This window comes from Anser brachyrhynchus (genome assembly GCF_964034855.1).
Source record: "Anser brachyrhynchus genome assembly, chromosome: 26".
NCBI classification, from domain to species: Eukaryota; Metazoa; Chordata; class Aves; order Anseriformes; family Anatidae; genus Anser; species Anser brachyrhynchus.
The window spans coordinates 1,916,025-1,939,972 of record NC_137719.1 but is presented as its reverse complement, the minus strand read 5'-3'; the positions used below and the strand labels follow the sequence as shown (position 1 = coordinate 1,939,972).

At 46.2% G+C, this 23,948-nt stretch overlaps 1 protein-coding gene across 10 annotated transcripts in view; it reads left to right on the top strand.

Moving 5' to 3' along the window:
- Positions 1–23,948, top strand: part of AAK1 (AP2 associated kinase 1) — a 90,073-nt gene that overhangs the window by 12,917 nt on the left and 53,208 nt on the right. For 9 of the 10 annotated variants that reach the window (XM_080568534.1, XM_080568535.1, XM_080568532.1 and 6 more), the window contains exons 3-5: positions 14,871–14,989; positions 16,966–17,074; positions 22,655–22,797. In XM_080568534.1, coding sequence (XP_080424660.1) covers positions 14,871–14,989; positions 16,966–17,074; positions 22,655–22,797 — 371 coding nt within the window. Of the gene's footprint in view, positions 1–254; positions 9,277–14,870; positions 14,990–16,965; positions 17,075–22,654; positions 22,798–23,948 lie in introns of all 10 variants that reach the window. The other variant, XM_080568536.1, reaches the window with a different exon arrangement.

Genomic DNA, 23,948 nt, shown 5'->3' with positions numbered 1-23,948 from the left:
TATTTAATACCCCTAAATCAAGGTGTTCAGGCTGAGAGCTGTATTCTTGGAGGATGAGTAGTGTGAGAAGCTATTGTAGGCCTTGGACTAGAACTTTTTAAAAGGGAATGCACTTAACGTACAGGATGATTCTTGCCCAGTGATTATTTCAGGCTTGACAGAGATTAATTTCCTTTCCTATTTCCCACCATCCCCTTCCCTCCTTTCTCTGCTGCCTTGTGACTTACAGGTTCCTTTTCTCACCTTCTCCATAGAGCTGCCAGGAGCCGAGGGAGTGTCATCTTGGGGAGAGGGGTGGATCTTGAAGACCTGTCGTGAGATAAGGCCCTGAAAATATGGAGAGATGAAGCTCAACTGTTTTAAATCAGGCCCATCAAAATAAACCCCAGAGAAGTGAGGGAGAGGCGCTTAAGTTTTTGCCATGTCATCAATGCACTGAAAATGCCTGCAATTTAAATGTTTTGTGGCTGTTTGTGTTAAAGTTCACCCTAAAATTCCCAACAAGCCCTAGAGAACCAGTCATGTTTTCCTAAACTTAGGAGAGGTAAATACTGTGTTTCTGTTCTGCATTGGGTAACGTTTCTGGTTGTATCGTTCTGCACAATTTAGTGTAGACACTGCTGGCCATGACCGCCACGCTAACATTAACTATGACATTCCACGTAAAAAGCACCCAGAAGGAGGGTGGAGCCTGTACATCTAAATCTGTCTTGTCATGGCCTAGTTATTGCAGCAATAATATCTAAGCGAGAGCCCTATAATTATGTTGGTAATATTAGATAATCACATTAGGATTCTCAGCTATGGTAAGTCTATGTAGGGCTAACTAAGTCTCTGCTTTACTCTTGCTGAGAATCCGGCCCATCAGCTCTACGTGAGCTTAAGCCTTTGTTTTACCTTGGGAGAAGTCCTTTGCTACGTTAAATATGTTAGATGCTCTATTAAAGTTTGTCTGGTGGTATTTAAAGACTAGATGTTAAGTAATGCTGCAGCTGGAGCTGAGAGAACTGCTGTCCTGGGCAATGAGAGGAGTCTTTAAATCACGGGGCTCTGGCTGCACACCTCGGGCTTTGCAGTTCTTTGCCTTGCTGGTGCCTGTTGCCTAATGGATGTGCGTGACACTGGAGGGATCCTCGCTGCTTTTTTTCCCCCTTTCCCCCACCCACTGCATCAGCCGTGCAGCAGTTCCATTTTGTACCTGACACGAAGCTGATGCAGATGCTGGGCTCTCCGAGTCCAGTGAATTTGCTTAGCATGAAGCTGCTGAAGAGATTCTCTCTGGCCAGCAGCGGAAGCTCCTCTTGTTTTGAATGTTTGGATAAAACATGCAGACTGTATTGCTCATATGCACACCATTACTTTGCAGAGACCAAATTGTCTCTAGCTGGAATGTGAGCTTTGTGGAGTATTTCTTGCTGCTTGAAATGCTTATCAGTGGTGGGAGAGTGCAGAGCCTGATGCCTGAGCCTTGAGACCCGGAGCTCCAGCACTGGCATGTGCAGTTCTCCTGCCTGCCACAGGTTGTGTGAAACACAAGGCTGAATGTGAGTTCGGGACCTGCTCTGCTCAGAACTGGTGTTGATATAAATATAAACCAGGTGAACTGGGAATTTACCTTGATGTCCCAGGACTGCTTTCCTGTGTAGATGAATATCCTAAGGTTAAACTCCCAGAGCTGTATCCTTCCTCTCGGAAAGGAGCATGGGGAGCTTCACAGGCTCTGCTCCTGTGTGAAAGGTACTGCATTACTTTTTCCACCATCTCATTTGCTTCATAGCTACTAGGCCTGCACAGATGATGGGCCTTGGTTCTCTGTGTTTTAGAGGCCTTGAGATGAAGGAGAACCCCAACAGTAGTATGCAGAGACGAGTGGTCCATATTCCTAATACACAGAGGTCACCTTAATAGCTTGTTCCAAATGCTATTCTCACCAGCCAAAAGCAACTAGGAGATGCAGGGGCAGGCCTTTTAGGTTGAAGTAGTCCCTTAAACTTAGCATGGTTGTGCTTTTGCATAAGTCAAGTGACTTTCTTTGTTTTGTTTTGTTTTAATAAACAAACAAACAAAAAACCCTAAAGCTTGTTATTTCCTTTGGGGTAGCAAATCTCAGCTGAGAATAGACCTGTTTAGTTTAGCATTATCTGCTTTTCTCAGCTGGGGAGTCTGTTGGCAGTGGATAAGGGTTTTTGTTTTGTTTTTGTTCAGAACTGAACTCTTGTGTTTAAAACACAGGCACACGCATGCTGCTTGGAGTTAAAGGAGCCTGGCCTTCCTGGTTCTACAGAGACTACTTACTGCTTGTTCTGTTTTCTGTGCGGTGTCCCGTGTTTCACCCCTCTGTTTTCACGGCCACCTTAAGAAAATTGTTTAAGTCAAATGTAGGGCTGTGGATTTTTCTCTGCCAGCCTGTTCTGTTTCAGCTGGTAACTGAGCACACCATATCACTACTTTGTGCTTGAGCTTGCAATTGGTTGATGCAGCTTAGCCTAGGTAAAGAGAATCCTAATTTTGTAGCCTGGATCATGGGAAACAAACACCAATTACATTCATGTACTCCTGAGACATGATGCAAGCCTGTGACTCTAGGATAGGCTATGTGTTTTCTGTGTGCGCAACCTGAGGGTGAAGGATCTTCACTTATACGGATGTAAAATATCATGTAAACACCCTAATGCAACCAAAGGATTGTGGAACTGGGTGGGAGAGTGAGTCATGGGTATTAATTAAATCCCAAACCCCAAGTGTTACGAGGAATGACACTTCAACGTGTAGTAATAAACCATCGAAATACAAACACAAAGGAGAGCGTTAGTACAACCAGCACTGCTTCATGTCTTTAGTCTTCGTGCTAGGTAATCCAGAAGAGACCTGCTGGGTACCATACCTCCAGCTTCGCAGGTGTCCTGGAGAAAAGGCTGGCAGTAGGTTGTTAATGTCTGTGGAGTGTCGGGTAAGAAGCTGGGGTTGAAATCAAGTCAGTGGAGAGCTTGGTGAGACTTCTTGGTGGTGATGGTAACAGCACCCCGGGAATAAACTGCTCAGAAGCATGCGGAGAATGTGTAAATAGAGTGGTTAAAGAGGGGGTTAGACGGGCGGTCAGGAGTGGCTGCTGGCATTGCCAGCCCTGCCTCCGAGCAGGAGGCTGAGTCGGGTGCGATCCCGTGCCGGTGTGGTGCGGTGACCTAGGGCCTTCTTGTTCTGCTGGGGCAGGCCTATGTTGCTTACCAGCTTCTTGGTAAGTGGAAAAAATTACAAGTCCGTGAAGACTGACTTTTTTGCCTCAGTCTTTACCAGCAAGAGCTCCAGCCACATGGCCCAGGCCCCAGAAGGCAAGGGCAGGGACTGGGAGAATGATGAACTGTGCGGTGTAGGGGAAGATCAGGATCAAGACCATCCAAGGAACCTGAAGGTGCAGACATCAGTTGGGCCTGATGAGATACATCCGTGGGTCCTGAGGGAACTGGTGGATGTAGTTGCTAAGCCACCATCCATCATATTTGAGAAGTCGTGGGAGTCTGGTGAAGTTCCTGCTGACTTTCAAGGGGAAACATAATGCCCATTTTAAAAAAGGAAGAAAGGAAGGCCAGGGAACTACAGGCCAGCCAGTCTCACCTCTGTGCCTGGCAAGATCATGGAGCAGATCCTCCTGGAAACTCTGCTAAGGCACATGGAAAATAAGGAGGTGATTGGTGACAGCCAGCATGGCTTCACTAAGGGCACATCGTGCCTGACAAATCTGGTGGTCTTCCATGGCGGGGTTACAGCATTGGTAGATAGAGGAGGAACAACTGACATCATCTACCTGGACTTGCGCAAAGCGTTTGACACTGTCCCCCATGATATCCTTGTCTCTAAATTGGAGAGGCATGGATTCAACGGATGGACTACTTGGTGGGTAAGGAATTGGCTGGAGGGTCGCACTCCAAGGGTTGTGGTCAACAGCTCAACGTCCAGGTGGAGCTCAGTAACGAGTGGTGTTCCTCAGGGGTCAGTACTGGGACCGGTGCTGTTTAACATCTTTGTCAGTGATGTGGACAGTGAAATTAAGCGCACCCTCAGCAAGTCTGCCAATGACACCAAGCTGGGTGGTGTGGTCGACATGCTGGAGGGAAGGGATGTCATCCAGAGGGACCTGGACAGGCCTCGAGGTGGGCCTGTGCGAATCTCATGAGGTCCAACAAGGCCAAGTGCAAGGTCCTGCATCTGGACCTGTACATTCCCAAGTACAAGCACAGGCTGGGCGGAGAATGGATTGAGAGCAGCCCTGAGGAGAAGGACCTGGGTGTGCTGGTTGATGAGAAGCTTTACGTGAACCAGAAATGTGTGCTTGCAGCCCAGAAAGCCAACCATGTCCTGGGCTGCACCAAAAGCAGTGTGGGCAGCAGGGGAGGGAGGAAGGGGATTGTCCCTCTCTGTGTTGCTCTCGTGAGATCCCACCTGGAGCCCTGTGCTCAGCTCTGGGGCCCCCAGCACAAGAAGGACATGGAAGTATTAGAAGGAGTCCGGAGGAGGCCACAAGGATGATCAAGGGGCTGCAGCACCTCCGATGGAGACAGGCTGAGGGAGATGGGGTTGTCCAGCCTGGAGAAGAGAAGGCTCTGGGGAGACCTTAGAGCGGCCTGCCAGTGCCTAAAGGGGGCTGCAGGAAGGCTGGGGAGGGACTCTTGTCAGGGACTGTGGTGACAGCAGAAGGAGTAATGGCTTTAAACTAAAAGAAAGCGGGTTTAGATTAGATATAAGGAAGAAATTATTTCCTCTGAGGGTTGTGGTGCTGTAACAGAGAAGCTGTGGATGTCCCATCCCTGGAATTGCTCAAGGCCAGGCTGGAGGGGGCTTTGGGCAACCTGATCTAGTGGGAGGTGTCCCTGCCCATGGCAGGGGGGTTGGAGTTAAATGATCTTTAAGGTTCCTTCCACCCATTCTCTGATCCTATTGCAATTTGGAGACGGTGAAATGAATGTTGGCGGCAGCCTACCTTGTCCATTAATCTTGTAATTGTTGGCCTACCTGCATTCAACTTCTCTGGTTCTCACTGGGGCAAGAATAAAATCCTCTTTTTATGCAAACTTATGTTAGTCGTAAAGCCGTGAAACCGCTAGAAAGAAGTTTGACGGCCTCAAGTGCTCACTGTTTTGGATGCTGCTTAGGTGGAGATGACCATAAAAAAAGAGAATATTTGGGGCCACCCTAGTGATCCTGCGGTTATCTGCTTAACTGCAGCAAGTCTGAAGTCCTTGCGCAGGGAAAACTGAAATGCCCTTTGCCTGCAGACTTATAGTAGCAAATTAACTCCTACTGTCTCCTGGAAAAGCAGAGGGTGTAGGAAACACCGTTGGACTGTATCAGTGGTTAATCTTAAACCAGACTGAAGAAAGCTTGTGAGTAACAGATTTAATGTTCACTTTTAAGACTGGATTCTTGTCTAGAGTCAGGGCCCTTTGGGATTTGTGGCAGAACCAGGAAACCTCTGCAAACGTGTCTTCCTGTTAGTAACATGTTGTGCCATACCCAAGGGGTATTGAGAGGGGTTTCTGGGTGAACTTCAGTCCAGTCCCGCTAGGATGACGGTGAGAACAACACTGGGGGTGTTGTAGGACCTGCTGAGCCAATTGACTTGAGCTGTGTATCGGATATCAGGGGGTTGTTCTGTCTTGTAGGCAGCGTAGGTCTGTTTAGCAGGTATGCAGCTCTCCTGCGAAAACCCTGCTGAAGTGCATTGTTTGCAGAGAAGAAGGGAGTGTAGGTTTGAGGGTGTGCCCTGGAAGGCCTGTATCTGAAAGGATTGATGTTGCCAACTCTGCTGGTATCCGAATCTGCTCCTAGAAGCCAGGCGAGGTCAAAGGCCTCAGCTGTCTGAGGAAGGAAAACCAAAGGAGCACCCCGGGGTGCTGCTGCGTGTGCCGGCAGTGGTTTCCCAGCGGCGGCTGGGAGGAGATGGTGAGCAGGCCAATGTCACTGCCTTACCACAAGTGGCTGTAGTCTGCGGGGTCTTTTCTGCCCTTTCTGTGGTTGGACACCTGGAGGGGCCAAAACAAATCTTACAGCACGAATCTGCTTGCTGGAGATGGCCCCCAGGGCTCTTGTCTGCAAGGCAGATGTGTGATGGGAGCTGTGTAAGCACGCCTTTGCTTTCTACTGCTGCCATAACCCGTGTGTTCTTATACTGACTTATGTGTTCTTTGCCCAGGTACTAATTTTTTTTACCTTTTTTGTTAATCCTAGGCTCTCCTACATTAGTACTGTAAAAGGCCGTGACGTAAGGCAAAGAAGACTTATTTGCAAATTGCTTGTGTTTCTGACGGTCTCCGTCTCAGGGAAGTGGGAGCAGAGAGAACGTTCCAGGTTGAACTCAGCGAATGTGGGATTTATGAGTGTCTTCTGGACTTTCTTTGCCCAGTGATACAGCAGTGATCTTGAGTATTACTGCCCCAGCACAAAGCCTGCCTCATCACTGTGGCTTCTTAACTAAACCTTGAAAGACTTTAAAAACAAGTCCTGAGGGGGTGGTTATGTGTTTGTTGTTGTTGTTGTTTTTTTGTTTTTTATTATTTATTTAAAGGTGTTAATGCTGGCATCTCTCTGTAACTCTAAGGGCATTGTAGATGATTTATAAAGCAGGAGAATAATGTGCAGTGTACCCCGACTGTTCCGATTCCCTTTTATGTATCAAGGGCAGAACACTTTACAATACTGATCCCAGTTCATGGGAGGATTTTAAAATAAAAACAGGTAATATTGGAACACAAAACTTATTTTGGGGTGAAGTATCCTGTCCTGGAAACAAAGAACTCAGAACTGATGGAGAAGTTGCATCAGAAGGGGAAAAATGGTATTTGAGATGATACCTATTTTAATACCCTTCTGCTGGGCAATGAAAGAGTGGAATAAAAGATAGCGGAACATATAGTAGTGCAGATTAATACTGACAAAAGTAGTGCCTAACACAGTTGAGTAGTGGAACTACAGTTAAAATTAAAAGCCTGTGTAAAGATAAATTTGCAAATACGTGTGGAGGATAATGCAAGATCACACAAGACATGATCAGTAAGGGACTGTTTCCTAGGCTTTCCTCCCCGTTATCGCCGTGTTCTTGGGATCGAGTGTGGTGCCTTCTACAGGCGGTGCTGGGTGAGTCTCCTTTTGACAGCGGAGCTTGTCACACAGATTTGATTCTTTCTAGAAGTAATGGGAGGTTTCTCTGACTGTCTCTGCAGCTCAGCACCCCTAATGTGTGTCTCAGGAGAGTATTCTAGGGGACCTTGTGTTTTTTTCATCTTGTCATACAGACGAGTCACTTGTCCGTCTTTATCCTTGTTTTATAGGTGGGGAGAACCGAGACCTTTCATTCTTGAAAACTAGCCCTGAGAGCTGCAGGAGAGAAGTACTGGTACCTTGGAGTGCTTTTCCCTGATGTGCTTGCAGAGCTTGATGCTAGTGTTGGCTGAACTTGGCTGTTGTCTTAAAATAATTACAGATGGTGGTATTGCCTAACTTTGTCCAAACTATTTTTCTTGGCCTTTTTTGTTTATAGTGAAGGATAAGTGATTCCAAAGTGAAGGTTTGCTGAAGCTGTCTTTGTCCATGGAAATGATGCCCTGGTATTTTGGTGCTTTGTAATCAAGAATGACTGCTGTGTATATACAAATGGAGAAAAACATCTGCTGTGTTAAACAGCAGCATGCTATCCCAGGTGAAGAGAGGTGTTGGAGGCGTGCAGGGTGGCTTTCTCAGTACAGCAGCAAAGAGAAAATGGCTCTGGGGTTGCCAAGTGATGATGTCCAGTGATGGGTAACGCTGTATCTGTGTGTTGTGGCTGCAACCATGGAAAAAGAAGTGCTGGGAACTGTATTTTAGTAATTCTTTGGGAATGGTGAGGTTGGAAACACCCTAATCAAAGGGAGTCAGTACGGTTTTCCTGTAACCGGATCACAGCATCCTGACCGGGGGGCAGGGGGATATTGAGCCTGCCTCTTGTACTTAGAAAAGTAAATGCCAAGGAAGTTCTTCTGGTTTGTGAGATAAGGCAAAATATGACATAATTCTTGATTGGTTAGAATCGATAAGTATTTGGATTGTGCAAATAAGGAGTGACTTTGTGCCTGGTTCGGCAAAGCACTTAAAATGAAGTGTCTGCTAGCATAATCAGGGCTTAAAGTGCCTTGCTGGCCGTCCCTGGAGATGAAATTTTCCTGGGACAGTTGTTGGGGACATCTGCAAAGCACTTGGCTGTCCCTTTATCTTCAATACTAAAGCACCGTGGGCAGTCCTGAACACAGAGCTTTGAGGTGGATGAGATAGAGCTAAAACACTGGAAACAGTTTGGTGGAAAACCACATGCACTGTTTGTCCTGCTCAGAAAAGAATTCCACCCTTGAAGAGTAAAGTTTTTAGTGGCAACCAGGACGTTTATCTGGAACTCCCACAGTTCCTGATATTGTTAATTTGTTTGTAGAAGGGCAGTGGAGAATATTCAAAATGAAGCAGTGATTTTTAGAGGTGGAATTAATGGTGTGATAGTTGGCTCCTTCAGGCCTGCTGACTTGCCTGCCTTAACTGAAAAGAGGGGTAATTCTTCCTTCTCAAACCTTTCTGCTTTGGGATTATCGAGCATGGCCTTGGAAAGAGATAAAGGTGGTGATCTAAGACAAAACTTTGAGCTGTTTGTGCAGGGAATGCTTATCTGTGCCATGGAGATGTTTTTAGCTGTTATTGCAGAGCTCAAACGTGCATGTAGGAGATCATCATGCTACATGTCGTGTTGCTGTCTTCACGTCTTTGGGAGGCACATTCAGCGTGGATTGTAAAAAGGTGTCCTGCCTGATTGTGTTTGGGGGAAGCTATTTCTGGTTTTGCAGCTATCTGATGGCTCCTGGTGGTGGATCAGCATAGCAGGGCAACGTGGAAAATGCCGTGTGCTTCACCAGTGACTAGTGAAAGGGGCTTTGGTCCTGTGTGCTCTGTGAAATCTCACCTGCTTTCACTTCATGTGTCCGGGGCAGAGTCCGACCAGTCTCCTGGGCTCCGATTAACCCCGGTGAAGAGATCTGTTGAATTGGTGCTTCCAACGCTGTCAGCTGGAGAGGGTTCCTCTCGGTTACAGGTGCTGTCTTTTGGCTCAGCATGAATGCGATGAGGTTTACTGTGGGGGCCTGTTGTCTGACAGGCACAAAATCTAGCAGCGGTACTGCCTTGTTCCTCCTCTGCTGTTGAGGTAGTTACCTGAAGGGGTGCGAGAGACGGCGGAGCAGCAGAACTTAATGGAGCTCCAACAGCTGGGTAAGCAGTTGTGTGTGGAGATACAGTAACGGTGCTGGTAGGAGGGGGCCCTGGGGACAAACCATTTCTGATGGCTTTCCCCACCATCACCAGCAGTGTTGTTCCAGACAGACAAGGACAAGGTGAATCTGTTTGTCCAGCAGACGCAGGCTGTGCCAGAGGGCAGTCGTGTTCATCAGGGTAAGTGGGGCAGTGTCCAGTGCTACAGCTGTCCGCTCCAGCAGCACTCACTGAGCTTGGCTGATCTGTGTCCACCAGTGAAAGGCAGGTCTGGAAAAGCCTATCACAAAAGGGTGATGGAGAGAGCAACGAATTTCTCTGGTTTTCCTCACCATAGGATTAGTTTGTGCAGCTTGCTTGGAAGTAACATCTTGCGCTTGTTTTCAGATAGGCGTTGCTGGCTGCTGTGGCTCGCTGGTTGCGGGAGCTTTTAGTCCAGTATGCTTGAATTACTTAAATGCAGCAATGCTATCTTGTTACCTCGCTCCACTCCCGTGAGGAGCTAAGAGAGGGGATCACGTGCAGCTTTTGCAGCTGGTTTTACCTAGTTTAGAAGTGCTTGCCTAGCTGTGAAGAGTTCTGCATCCTGCTGAAATTACAGAAGGGCAGAAAATATGACAGCCGGTGCTGGAAACCAGCCAGTACGCTGACACAAGCCTGCATGGAAAAATGCTCTGGCATCTGTATTGACCGGGGATAATTGGAGCTTCCCCTTTTTTTTTCAGCTTATCCTAGAACCAGTTAGTAGCAACAGTCAGGCGAGGAACGCATGGTGAGACAGCCGCGTGCCCGTGCTGCTGTGGTGGCAGGTGCGGGCTGAAGCGCGGCCGGCAGCGATGTTTCCCAAGGTACCTGCGGCTGTTGCCGGCTCTGAGCTGACAGTGATTGCAATACTGACTGTGTACTGCCTGCCCAACAGTGTTAGCACGCCTTAAGAGGGGCACGTAAATAACTTTTTGTCTCTTAGAATGAGTGCTTTATTTTAGCTTCTGCTGCCTTCTGCAGGAAAAGTTTCATTTCCTTTATAACTCTTAGTCACAGGCACTTGTTTGGGAATGTGATGGAAAACTGTCCTCTGAACTGACTCTCAGGCTTATTTTTTTGTTCTTCTCTCTGAATTTATTTGCTGTATTGCATCCAAAGTGCAAATTAGACCCTTGCCTTTCCTTTTCCATACCTGTACTGGAAAATGGCTCTACCTGGGAAGACGTGGGGATGTTCCTAGTGCCTGGGTTACTTTGCTTCCAAGCTGTGCTGTTGTGTGACCATGGCCATGTGCAGCACAGCTCTTTGGCTTCACCTGAGGCAGCAGAGGTGACCTTGGCAGCTGAGCTGACCTTGTCTAGCTTGGACACAAATCCTGGCGTGTCTGTGTTGTACTGGAGCTGGCGCGTTGCATTACAGCTGGCAATTTCTGCCTGTTGAAGGGGTTGTCTTGCTTGCTGGTCACTGAGAATAGAAGTTTAATGTTCCTGTAATGTGCATCTGGTGGTGCTTCATAATAAGTGCTTGTCAATTTGCCTCTGATCTATTTCCTTTCATCTTTGTCCAGATTTAGCAAAATTGGGGGTTGGACTGGGATAAACCAGGAAGAAGCTGGTTGTGGTCTGAGGCTCTGGGAGCTGAGGCAGCTGGGGTGGTGGTGGTGCAGCTAGGTAGCGTGCAAAGGGAAGGGATAAACAGTGGGGAGTTCACAAGATAGTAGCTCAAATGTACTAGTTTTAATTGTTCTGAAAAACATCGGAGTTCAGTTACGTGCTGCGTGAGTGGCGTAAGCAAAACGTGCGTGTTCAGCGCAGCAGTGAGCAGGTCTCCCCGGCAGCCAGCAGGAGCTGGGCAGCGCCTGGCCTCACCGCTGCAACCCGCAGGAGAGGATGCCCATCAGCCTCTGCGAACAATTCCCTCTTCCACAGAGTGTGTGGTAGGTGAGAGAAAACTCTGAAGTCCATTCAAAGTCTTCCCAAGGCAGTGTGGGCTGTGGTCCGGGTGCTTGATCGCTTGGTGCCTTCCTGGGCTGTGCTGAGCAGCCACGCTGCCCGGGGCTCTCTGACGCTGCCAGGTGAAGATTTCAGCCGTCTGCTGGGTCCTCCTGCTCTCTGTCATAGTTTGCTGAGGGGTGAGCTGCTTTTTGTGCCTGCTGCTTACCAAGGAAGTTGTTGCTGTGGGAGTACAGAAGCCAGTTTGGAGGTGCTCGACCTTCACAAAATTATTCCAAGTGTCCTGCAGACGGACTTCAGTCTTGTTTTCCTTGAAGCTGTTTGTGTCTGAGCAATGCAGCAAGCAGTTGCTGTTGTTTGAACTTCTTCTCTCTCCCTTTCTGCTTCCTTCGTCCTCCTGCTGTTTTACTGAGTGCTTTGCAGCCCTGCTCTCTGCATGCAAGGCTGGCGGTGCTGAAGCCAATTAGCAGCAGAAGGTGTAATAAATGCTGAGGAATTCAAATTGAGGTGGCGTTTTTCACACCTTCTCAGATTTTAAAATGTGCAGTGGCTACCTGAGGGAAGTTAGATGTTCTTGATGTTGCTGTGCCTTTCTGGACTACATCCCGGGTACAGTGAAACACTGGGCTGTTAACTGTTATTTGGAAGGAATATTATGGCCTATTTTAACTAAGGCAATTGGAGCAGAGGACATAATAGTTGCTTAGAAAGTAAAACATAGGCATCCTCTCGTGAATGGATGTGGATCATCAAGTCTTGCATCTCAGATAGCACAGACACTTACTGTAGCTTCCTGTATAAAAATTGCTGTATGTAGCCCGATTAAATCAATACTTGTTTTCTCTGGAGAGAAGCGTGCTGCTTTTACTAGTAGCAAAATTGTCATGCTTTAATCAGCTGTCAGTGGGAGTTTAATAATAAAGTAACCAAATTGGTAGGTGTGTTTGCAGGCAAAATAAGTTAAATGATTTTGCACAGCTTCCATTTGTGGTGGTGTCAGCTGAAGTTTGCAGGAGTTGAAGATAAGGAAGAGAAGGACACAAGAAGGTAATTTTCCTTTGACTTGTGTAGGAACATCAGATGCACGCCAACTTCTCGGCAAACTTTGCAGCCATCCTCCTTGGGAGCAGTTCCACCTGAGCTATGCAGCTCTCGCTGCTCCACTTGGAAGATGCTCCAGGCCATATTTCTGTCAGGTCCCAATATGCCGGTGTTGCAGGCCTGTATCAGCAAGCATTTTTTAATTCTTAATTTCTCTTTTCTTTGAGCTGTTGGGGTGGTTTATCTCTGTTGCAGAGGCTGTGGTTTCCTTTGCCAGCTGGCCCTGGTTGCTTGTAAGAAAACCTGCATGATGTACATATCCTAGTAAGGGTGCTCTAGGAGTGCAGTGGTTAATTAGTACAGGATCCAGAGTAGAGGAAAGGTACCTTGCACAACACTCTGCTAATGAGATCTTTGGTTGGTGTGAAGAGTTGCCAGCCCCACTTCAGCTGAAGCAAATATTTAGAACAAGATGGTCCTTGAATTTAGTGGATCTGTGGTTTTTGTTTTTTAAAAAAAGAAAAAAAGTGTCAATTGATCTATTTTTGCTGCTGCTCAGCATGTGTTCCTGTCTGCTGAGCGTGGTACAGGGAGCAGAGAGAGGGTGTCCTGCTGGCCTCCGGGCCTGGCAGGAGGAGCTGCGAGAAATGAGCCCTTGGAGAGGAGGGGAAGCTTCTGGTGGACAACTTCGGAGTTTCTCATTTTAAAATAAACGCAAGTCTTGTGGTTCCCAGAACATTTTGATGATGACTGAGACTCTATAATAAAAAATTTTTTAAAAAAGTGTTTTCTCTGGGATTTCTGTGATCCATAGAAGTATTATACAGAAAAAAATAAGCCCAAACCTGATCTCTCCGATGATTTTAAAAAGTGTGATATTTTAAGAAGGTGGGAAAGTGGTGCTGATTATGGGTTCCTTATTTCTTACAGCTCCATTACAGGCTGTAAGGTGTGTGTGTGTGTGTGTGGAATCAGTTGCGTGCTGTCTTGCTTTCTTCAGCATAGACATCCATTGGGCTAAAGATAGCCCAGTGCGATGTGCAGATTTGTTCCCCAGGAATGAGGCAAATGTGGCCAGGATAGGACAATAAGGCTGCGGGTTTAGGAGTTCTTAAAAATGATGTGTAATTTGAGATGCTCAACTTGAAGCAGCTTAAGGGAGAGAGACAGGGTTATTTTTGTGTCTGAATTTGAGGAAAGAAATTAGGCCCTCCAGAACTACAAGGGTTTTCAAGCCTCTCTAGCAGGACTGAGCAGCATGTGTATGGCTTGCTGTGTCCCAGGGCCATGTCCCATTTTTCTGAATTTGAATATCCATTTTGCAGCCTGGTTACAGTTCTTTAAGAACCTGAATAGAGATCTTCCCACTTCCCTCTCCCCACACACCAGTGACATCTTTTTGCAGTTTCTCTGGGGCAGCTCTGCATTACCTCTGCTCCAAAAAGTCAGTGGGGCTTCCCTGGAAAACCCAGCGGGTCTGGTTCCCATGACAAATTATGATGTACAAAATGAAGTGCTTGGCTAAGAGATCGCTGTTTAGCAGCCCTGGCGTGGACGTACGTTATCTGCACACAACTCTTCTATGCTTGTTCTGGAAGATGGGCTTTGGAGTGCCCAACCCGTTTGTTGGTCAGTGAGGAGGGCTGTACTTCGAACGTAGCAGCGTTGTCTGTTCATTCGTTCCTTTTCAGTCTTTTCGTAGTAAAAAACAAATTCCAATTCTAGTAAAAGCTTCAATGGGCCTTTTTGGCTGTTTTTGATTTGTGAACAGCTTGTAAGCACCAGTTGTTGCAAGACTGGTGTTGTCAAATGCAATATATTTTAACACTAAGTCTTACAGAAATGGGGTTTGTTTTGCTTGTTGAATTTTATATGATAGGATGGAGCTTATGTGAGTGCCAAATAACCACTAGTAATAATTATGTACAAACATATCAAATATAATCATGTATTTATTGTTGATCAGGTGGTTTCTGGCAGCTTTTAAAGAATGGGATATGGTAACAATCACTTAAAGGCTCAAACCCTGTAAATGGGAGCTCTTTGGGATGTGACTGAGTTTTTATAGAATCACCACTCTTGGTGATTTCTTGGTGGACCGCAAAATGGATTATTTTTTTCTTGTTCTGTCCTTCTTTTAAAAGCACTAATATCAAACTATGTGTGGGAGATGGATTTCTTCTGTTTCTTACATTACAAAGCTGGTTTGTGCAACTTAGATGCTTCAAAAGTTGGGAAGCCTTTTAAATTCAGGCCTTCAGTAATTCAGTAGATGCTCTGTAGCTCTGATTTCTGTCCAAGGCGGTGTTGCTGTTTATACTTCATCTTTCTGCGTCGTAATGGAAATTGATGGAGCAATGAAGGACTGTCTGACAGGACAAGAACCAGGGTAATTGCTTGTTATAACTGAGATGTTAAATGTCTAGGCAGAGCTGGAGTCTCTGGAGCTAAGGAGATGTAAGGGGTGCTCCCACCATGGTGCTGTTAGCAGCTGCCGAGTGCCCTCCCTCTTCTGCCTGTACTCAGAAGGCAGGTGGAGGCAGGGACAAGGGTTGGAAGCAAGAACTGGGAAGTTTTTGTTTTGTACTGAATGGGATAACTTTGTGTTTTCTGCAGGTGGATTTGCAATAGTGTTTCTTGTGAGAACTAACAATGGGATGAAATGTGCCCTGAAGCGGATGTACGTCAATAACGAGTACGACTTGCAAGTCTGCAAAAGAGAAATCCAAATCATGGTAAGTCAACGCTTTGTAGTGGGGACCCTGACTAGGAGGGGAACGTCATGAGAGCTCGGTCACCTTCTGCCTTCGAGCTGTGTAGTGTTGCATCACAAACTGTGTTCTTAGTAAAATTGTCATTCTTCTAGAAACACCTAGCTCTTAGAGTTGCACAGCTATGTAAAAAAAAATCTTGGATTGAATTGTTTAAAACCTAAATTGTTTTAGTGGTCAAGAGAAACACAGCAGCTGAAAAGGCAGAGGGAATCTCGGGAAAAGGAGGGGACGAAAAATCTTCTATGTCAATGCCAGACTTGATGGGAAAGGGAAGAGCTGAAGAGGTGTGTGCGGTTTGGGGTGTTTCTCTTCGAGATTTCATCTCGAAGGCTAATAATTCTGATTCAGCAGTTTCTGAACACAAATCAGTACATGAATGGAAGACTTCCATGCCAAGATGAATTTGTCACAACAGCTTCTAATCTTTTGGTTTAGGATGAGGGCTATATCAGTATTGGTGAGGCTGGTGGGTTGAAACCAGTATGTGTGGGGTAGTTACTGCCTTGGCTTGTTTCTGTAGATTATTGGATGCAAGGCATTAGGTAATAGGATAGCTATTTTAGTAGTTGTTTTAAACAATTATTAATCTCTGAACAAATAAAACATTGAGATGATCTAAATGGATTTGGTTAGTCTTGCTTGGATCCTAGTGAATGTGGGAAGTGCCACTTTTGAAATTGTATTTGCAAGGTATCAATGAACGTTTTGAGTAACTGAAGTGGAGAAGAAAACAGAAAATATGCATTCTGCTAATTCATAATGTGAAGTATTTGTTTGGGATAGACTATCTTCTTATCAGAAGCTCTTACCTGTAGCAATTCAGAGTGTTTTTTAAAGTAGCTTTTAATTAGGTTAATACCTTCAAAGTTAACTTCTGGATTTTGTGAGATAGTGCGGTGAGGTTTTGGGGCATACTTTGTCATCACCATAGCTAATGCTACATGGGAAAGGTTGAGATTAGATCTTACATCAAAGGTTTTAACTGTGCTCACAAAGCTTGTTTACTTGGATTTTAATTGCCAGTGCTTTCCATTGTCTCTGTCTTTTTGGTGTCTCTGAAATGTGTGGCTAACCTGGGAAGCGAATGCAAGAAGTGTCCTTCTGACGTGCTCACTCTCATATTGAATCTTATCATAAGCACTAATCTTTGTGAAAAACAAGTACATCAGTAAAAGGAAATCTTATTTCCTAGCTTTTGTGCAATAAAGAAGCATTTTAAACTTAGCTTTCTGCAGCACTACAGAATTACTGAAGAGAGCAAAATGTTACCAGCAAAATCTAGATTTCTTTTACTGGTAAAGCTGAGCACAGCATGGGAGTGGCTGTCACACCTGGAAACGTGTGTAACTCTGGCAGTCACAAAAACGACTTCCCTGCAGGTTCAGCATGTCATAGATAAGTCATCGGTATGAGAACTTGTGCTTTAATCCATCAAGGCATGTAAAATAAGGTACTTCTAAAACCAAGCTAACAACTTTTTTTTTTTATTTCCTGAGTGGTTTTTAAGCATGCAAAGATTTGAGAGACTGTTTGTTAGTGGAAGAGAGAGGAAGGAGAGGAGAAAAGTAAGCAGAACATGAATTGTGCACAGCCACTGCAAAACAGCTGCCTTGTTCTCCCCCCTACATAAAGGAGGAGCAGCTGCAGTGAGCTTGGCCTTGGCCATCCAAGGGAACATCCAAAAATCTGGACTCACTGACCCCCGAATGAGTTAGTTCAGTAGGTTGTTGGTTCTCAGTTGTTTGTCTCAGGTCCTTCTGGAAGCAAAACAGGTAGAGACAGACCTTCGATTTGATCGAGTTGTATGCAATGATTAATCCAAACTGGCAAAAGCTTGTGCTTAGGCAGGGAAAGAACTAGGAAAGCTGTGCATTGTAGATTAAAGTGCTACTCATTCTATATGGCTGTCTTATGCTTTGAATATATTTACCTTGCAGCGGGATCTATCTGGCCATAAGAACATTGTTGGATACATTGATTCCAGTATAAACTCAGTAAGCAGTGGCGATGTGTGGGAAGTGCTGATACTAATGGACTTCTGCCGAGGTGAGTGTGGGCTCACAGCGTTCCTCGTTGGTAGATAGGCCCTTTCCAGTGCTTACAGGGAACTTGCACAAGTCAAGTGGGTTTTTGTTTGTTGGTTTTGGTTGTCTTTTTTGTTTGTTTTTTAAATGGAAGGATGGAGCAACCTTATTCCTAGGCCTGGTCCATCCTTGAATACCAAAGAACTGTTTTGAACAATGCAAAGCTAAACTAAATGTAGAGAAGTGGATGATATGTGAGGCTCTGATAGGACTGTTACCACCTTTGCCGCTGCCCAGGATGGCTCTAGATCCTTTCTGTTGTGAAAGGAACCCGTAAGTATATGTTGCTGTTTTCCGTAGGCTGGCCACACAAAAAGTTGCTCTTCTATAGCGGCTAGGCTGTGGAATGAAATTGTTCTTCACAGTATGTCATACTGCAAGCTTTTTCTGTTTCAGTTTGACTTAGGATTGTTCTTGAAGAAGCTTGAAATGGGTAATGTGAAGCCAAAAAGCATTACTTTTACCTCTGACCTTTGTGTTCGTCTGTCTCTAGCCAGACAGACTCTTCCACTTTTTTTTCAGCTGTCCCAAAGCTTTGATCTCTTATGGCTAGAACTTGGTGTTTGGAAAATGACGCATATGCTGTACTCAAATGCCTCTTGCAGGAGTAGAGTGTTAAGCAAAAAGAATATTTTGGCCAGGCGACTTCAGGAGTCTGGCTGTTTTCGATGGTGGCAACTCATGGAAATATGTATTCTCAAGACTGTTCAGATTTTTAACTGAAGCCAGGTGCATCATAGCAAGAACGTTTTGATTCTGAAATGCCTTTAAACATGTACTGTACATATTTCTGTCCTGCCACGCCATCTTTGGTTCGTTTTGGTGCAGGAATCTTGACTGGCTTGTGTTAGGTTTATTTGCTTGCAAAAGGAATGTTATGCATGGTTTTTGCAAAGAACTTCTGTTACGATTCCTTTAGAAGTTTAGTCCTAAACAGCACAGGAAATGTTGCAAGAAAGGGTCCTGGCAAGGCCAGTAAATTCATACCCAGCTCTATGTTGCAGAGCCCACTGGAGGGAAGTATAAACCATGACAATTCAGAATCTTTTCCTGCCAGCTTCATTAGCTTCTCCACTCTGTGCCAGATTTTGGGCTTATGAAGTAAGCTCTGTCTTTCTAAGGCCTTTCTGTCCATTTGAAAGGAGAAGAGCTGCAAGCTTGCAGATACCATCCTTGACGCATGCCTCTCTCTGTGTCCAACACTGAGGCTGAAGCATGGGAATTGAAATTTTACGTTTCAATTCAATTCAGCTTCACCAGATCAGGATGAGGAAGTTGACGAGGCCTTCTACAGGCAGCTGATAGCAGCCTCGCAATCATAGGCCCTGGTTATCGTGGGGGATTTCAACTACCCTGACACTTGCTGGAAGGCCTACTCAGCCAGCCATCCGCAGTCCAGGAGGTTCCTTCAGTGTATTGATGCAAATGGTGGACGTGCCAACTAGGAGAGGAGCACTGCTGGATCTTGTCCTCACTAACAAAGAGGGGCTGGGTGAAGCAGTGAAGGTTGAGGGCAGCCTCAGTTGCAGCGACCATGGGATGGTGGAGTTCAGGATCTCATGTGGCAGGAACATAATACCGAGCAGAATCGCAACCCTGCACTCAAATGGAAGAGGAGAGTCTACAGATTATTGAAGGAAGGGCTGGCCACTTCAGAGGAATATAAGGCTGTTGTCAGAGGATGTGGGGAGGCAACTGAGAAAGTTAAGGCCTCCTGTAGTGGGTTTATGTGGCAAGGTTTTGGTGGCGGGGGCCCATAGGGGTGGCTTCTGCAAGAAGAATCCAGAAGCTGCCCCATGTTAGATAATGGCCAGAGCTGGGCCACTAAGCGATGTTGTTTGCCCCTGTGTGAAAGCATATTTAACGAAGGGGAAAAAATGCTGGGAAACAGCAGCTGGGAGCGAGAGAGGAGTGAGAAAGCTCTCTGCAGCCACCAGGGTCCATGCAGAAGGAGGGCAGGAGGTGCTCTGAGCGCTGGAGCTGAAGTTCCCCTGCAGCGTGTGGAGAGGCCCCTGGTGGAGCAGGCTGTGCCCGCACAGCCCATGGGTCCCACGGCGGAGCAGATTTCCACGCTGCAGCCTGTGGAGGAGCCCACAGCGGAGCAGGTGGATCTGCCCTGAAGGAGGCTGTGGCCTGTGGAGGACCCCCACCAGAGCAGACTCCGGGCTTAAGCTGCAGCCCGTGGAGAGGAGCCCACGCAGGAGCAGGGGACCTGGCAGGAGCTGATGCCCATGGGGGACCCAGGTTGGAGCAGTGTGCTCCTGATGGATGGATTCCGTGGCATGGACCCCTGTTTGGATCAGTTCTTGAAGAGCTGCTGCCTGTGGGAAGCCCACACAGGATCAGTTTGGGAAGGATTGTATCCTGTGGGAGGGACCCCAGTTTGGAGCAGGGGAAGAGAGTGACCGAGAAGGAACAGCAAAGTGCCATAGACTGACCGCAACCTCCACTCCCCCATTCCCATGTTCCACTTGGTGAAAGGGGGTGGAAGAGTGTGGATGGGGGGAAGGTGTTTTCGATTTCTTTCCTTTGTTTCTCATTTTTCTAGCTTGATAGTAGTAAATAGGCAGTAAATCTTACCATCTCCCTACTCTGAGTCTGTTTTGCCCGTCATGATAATTGTTCAGTGTTCTCCCCGTCCATATATCAACCCTTGAGCCCTTTGCATATTTTCTCCCCCTTTCCATTTGAGGAAGGGGAGTGAGAGAGCAGCTGTGGTGGAGCTTGGCAGCCCACCCAAGTAAAACCACCACACCTCCTCAGAATTAAACCTTGCAAGAGGGCTCAAGGACAACAGAAAGGGCTTCTTCAAATACATTGCAGATAAAACTAACACTAGAGGCAATGTAGGCCCCCTGATGAATGAGGTGGGTGCCCTGGTGACAGAAGATAAAGAGAAGGCAGAGTTACTGAATGCTTTCTTTGTCTCTGTCTATAATGCCGGAGGCTGTCCTGAGGAGCACTGTATCTCTGAGGCCCCAGAGGAAGTCAGGATAAAGGAGGAATTTGCCTCAGTTGATGAGGACTGGGTTAACGACCAATTAAGCAATTTGTACATCCAAAAGTCCATGGGTCCTGATGGGATGCGCCAATGGGTGCTGAGGGAGCTGGCGGAAGTCATTGCTAGGCCACTCTCCATCATCTTTGGTAAGTCGTGGGCGTCAGGAGAGGTGCCTGAGGACTGGAGGAAAGCAAATGTCACTCCAGTCTTCAAAAAGGGCAAGAAGGAGGACCCGGGTAACTATAGACTGGTCAGCCTCACCTCCATCCCTGGTAAGGTGATGGAACAACTTGTCCTTGGCTCTGTCTCTAGTCATATCAAGGATAAGAGGGTCATTAGGGGCAGTCAATATGGCTTCACCAAGGGGAAGTCATGCTTAATCAACCTGATAGCCTTTTACGAAGACATAACCAGATGGATAGATGATCGTAAAGCAGTGGATGTGTCTATCTTGATTTCAGTAAAGCCTTTGGTACCGTCTCCCACAGCATCCTCGCAGCTAAACTGAGGAAGTGTGGTCTGGACAATCAGGTAGTGAGGTGGACTGTGAACTGCCTGAAGGAAAGAAGCCAGAGGGTTGTGGTCAATGGGATGGAGTCGAGCTGGAGGCCTGTAGCTAGTGGACCCTCAGGGGTCAGTACTAACACCACTGTTGTTCAATATATTCATCAACAACTTGGATGAGGAAACAGAGTGCGCCATCAACAAGTTTGCTGATGACACTGAACAGGGAGGAGTGGCTGACATGCCAGAAGGCTGTGCTGCCGTCCAGTGGGACCTCAACAGGTTGGAGAATTGGGTGGGGAGAAATTTAGTGAAATGTAACGAGGTCAAGTGTAGAGTCCTGCATCTGGGCAAGAACAACGCCAGACACCAGGAAAAGTTGGCGACTGCCCTGCTGAAAAGCAGTGAAGGGGAGAGGCACCTGGGGTTCCTGGTGGACAGTCGGATGACCGTGAGCCAGCACTGTGCCCTTGTGCCCAAAAAGGCCGATGGCATTCTGGGGTGTATCAGCAGGGGTGTGATTAGTAGGTCAAGAGAGGTTCTCCTCCCCCTCTACTCTGCCCTGGTGAGACCACATCTAGAATATTGTGTCCAGTTCTGGGCCCCTCAGTTCAAGAAGGACAGGGAACTGCTTGAGAGAGCCCAGCACAGAGCTACGAGGATGATTAAGGGAGTGGAGCATCTCCCTTATGAGGAAAGGCTGAGGGAGCTGGGTCTCTTTAGCTTGGAGAAGAGGAGACTGAGGGGTGACCTTATTCATGTTTATAAATCTGTAAAGGGCGAGTGTCAGGAGGACGGAGCCAGGCTCTGCTGGGTGACATCCAGTCATAGGACAAGGGGCAGTGGGTGCAAGCTGGAACATAGGAGGTTCTGCTTACATATGAGACAAATCTTTTTTATGGTGAGGGTGACAGAACTCTGGAATAGGCTGCCCAGGGGGCTGTGGAGTCTCCTCTGGAGACATTCAAAACCCGCCTGGACATGTTCCTGTGTGATGTGATCTAGGTGTTCCTGCTCCAGCAGGGGGATTGGACTAGATCGTCTTTCACGGTCCCTTCCGATCCCTAGGATCCCTAGCATTCTGTGATTCTGTGATACATTGAATTTCCCCTCATTACCCTCAGTTTGTGATAAACAGCTGCTTAAACCAAGTTAATGCATCTTTATGTGCACAACTGCACTCATTTTGAGTGCAAAATATTCACAGCTGAACTACTTACTTATCGGGCTCAGCTTTTCTTTAGAGCTTTTGTACCTTGGTTATGAAGTTTTCCAACACGTATGTTAAATGATACAGTTCCCTTTGCCAACAGTTCAAAAATGTATTGTTTTTTTTCCCCTCTGCGTGTCGAAGATGTTTAGAGGGGGAAGAACTTCTCTGTGGATTTTTTTTTTTTTTGAAAAGTCCTTGGCAGCAAGAGAATCTCGAAGTTGAGGCAAATCCAGGACTCATTCAAAGAGTAACAAATGTGGAAGGTTCCACTTGTACAGACAGATTTTGCCAGTCTATGATTTTGGCCAAACCATCTAGTAATGTATGTTTTATGGAGTCTTCTTCCTCCCTCTTGCAGACTGTTTTGTGGACTGTGGGTGCCCCGCATTCAGCACTCTATTCATCTAGTCTGACAAAAACATTTACTTTTGAGGACGAAAGAAAAAACACTGCTTAGTTAGAATTATATTTCAGTGTTAACACAGTGAGGTGATGAGGGCCTTAGAAGGTAACTTGCTGCTGCTGAAGCGTAGTCCAAAGACAAGATAAGATGCGATGTCTGCCGGCAGATATGAAAAATCCCCTTGGATTTAGGCAAAGAGGGAAGAAAATTGAACAAGATGACAAAGCAAGTTCCCAAAAACCTGTGGGGGGGGAAGCTTGTTACAAACTTTGAATTTGAACTCATGAATCTTGTGTGCTGACTGTGCAGCCACAGTTTAGGGAGCAGTCTAAGACAAAGTAGGTCTGGTAGGACTGGGGCTTGGACAAGACTGGATCTGCTTTGGCACACTTGCTCTCATTCTTGGCATTTTTCTCCTCAGGAGGGCAGGTGGTGAACCTCATGAACCAACGCCTGCAGACAGGTTTCACTGAGAATGAGGTCCTGCAGATCTTTTGTGACACCTGTGAAGCCGTAGCGAGGCTGCATCAGTGTAAAACACCAATAATCCACAGGGATCTGAAGGTGAGTTGTGGACTCCAGTAATACAGGAGAGCGTGTGCATGCTTACACCATGGCAGACAGGCTTTGAAAGCTGGTCCTGTGTTTCTGTCCTTTGTAACAAGGGAAAGTTGGGTACAAATGCCTCTCTCTCTTGGAAGATTTTTGGGGAAAAAATGTCTCTCATTGCCGCTTACTATATGTTTACCACCTATAGATCTACTTTATAAACACAAATGTTTGAATAATTCTGTTTTGCACAGATGTGCCAGAATGTATCTGATGAATTATTCACAGTGACTTTCTACCACCTGAAACACTGCTGATATTATAAGGTAGTTCACAGAAAGTGCGCAGTAAATCCGTTTCCTGGACCCACATTAAAAGGATCACCCCAGAGATGTTGGCCTTGGGTCAGGAGTTGTTAGAGGCTTTTGAAACTGGTCTCTAGCTGTTGACTGTGCAAGTGAATTCTAAGGCTCTGTGCGCTCAGATGGGAGCAGAGCAAGGCCAGCAGGGAGAGCTTTTGAAAAATCCCACACCTATAATCAAACACACACAAAAAGACGTTCCCTTTTCTTCTCAACTAGATCATAAAATGCATGAATAATATATTCACACAAGCCGCCTTCTTGGCTGTACATTTGAAATTCAGATGTGGTTTGTGGGTCAGTCTGCTTTCAGAGCCCTCAACAGATGCTTGTTTCATGCTGCTGGCTATTGTTTTATAGGAGCAAAAGATAACTCGTGTGCTAAGAACAACCAGGCAGCGCAGGGGAAAAAAATTCTCAGGGTCTGGTACGCTTTAGTGTGTTTCAAATGATCATGACCCCACTGCTCAGTTAGTTTAAATATATGAAACAAGTCTGACATCTGTTTTTCTAGAGTGCTGTGAAATGGGTGGAGTCCTATGGATTTGAGGACTGAATTTAAGCCTATGGACATCTCCCAGGAGTTTGAACAGGCAAGGAAAGTTGGGGTGAGAGAATAAGGCTTAGGAGCAAGAACCTCTTCAGTTGACATTAACCCCTGCTATTATGGTTTTGGCTTCAAATCCTTCTTTTTTTTTTTTTTGTAAAAAAAACAAACTCTGTGTGTGGTAAGTGAATGATTTCATTCACATCTGTAATGGATTAGTAAGTTAATCTTTAGTATTACTCTCTATATTGAAATGA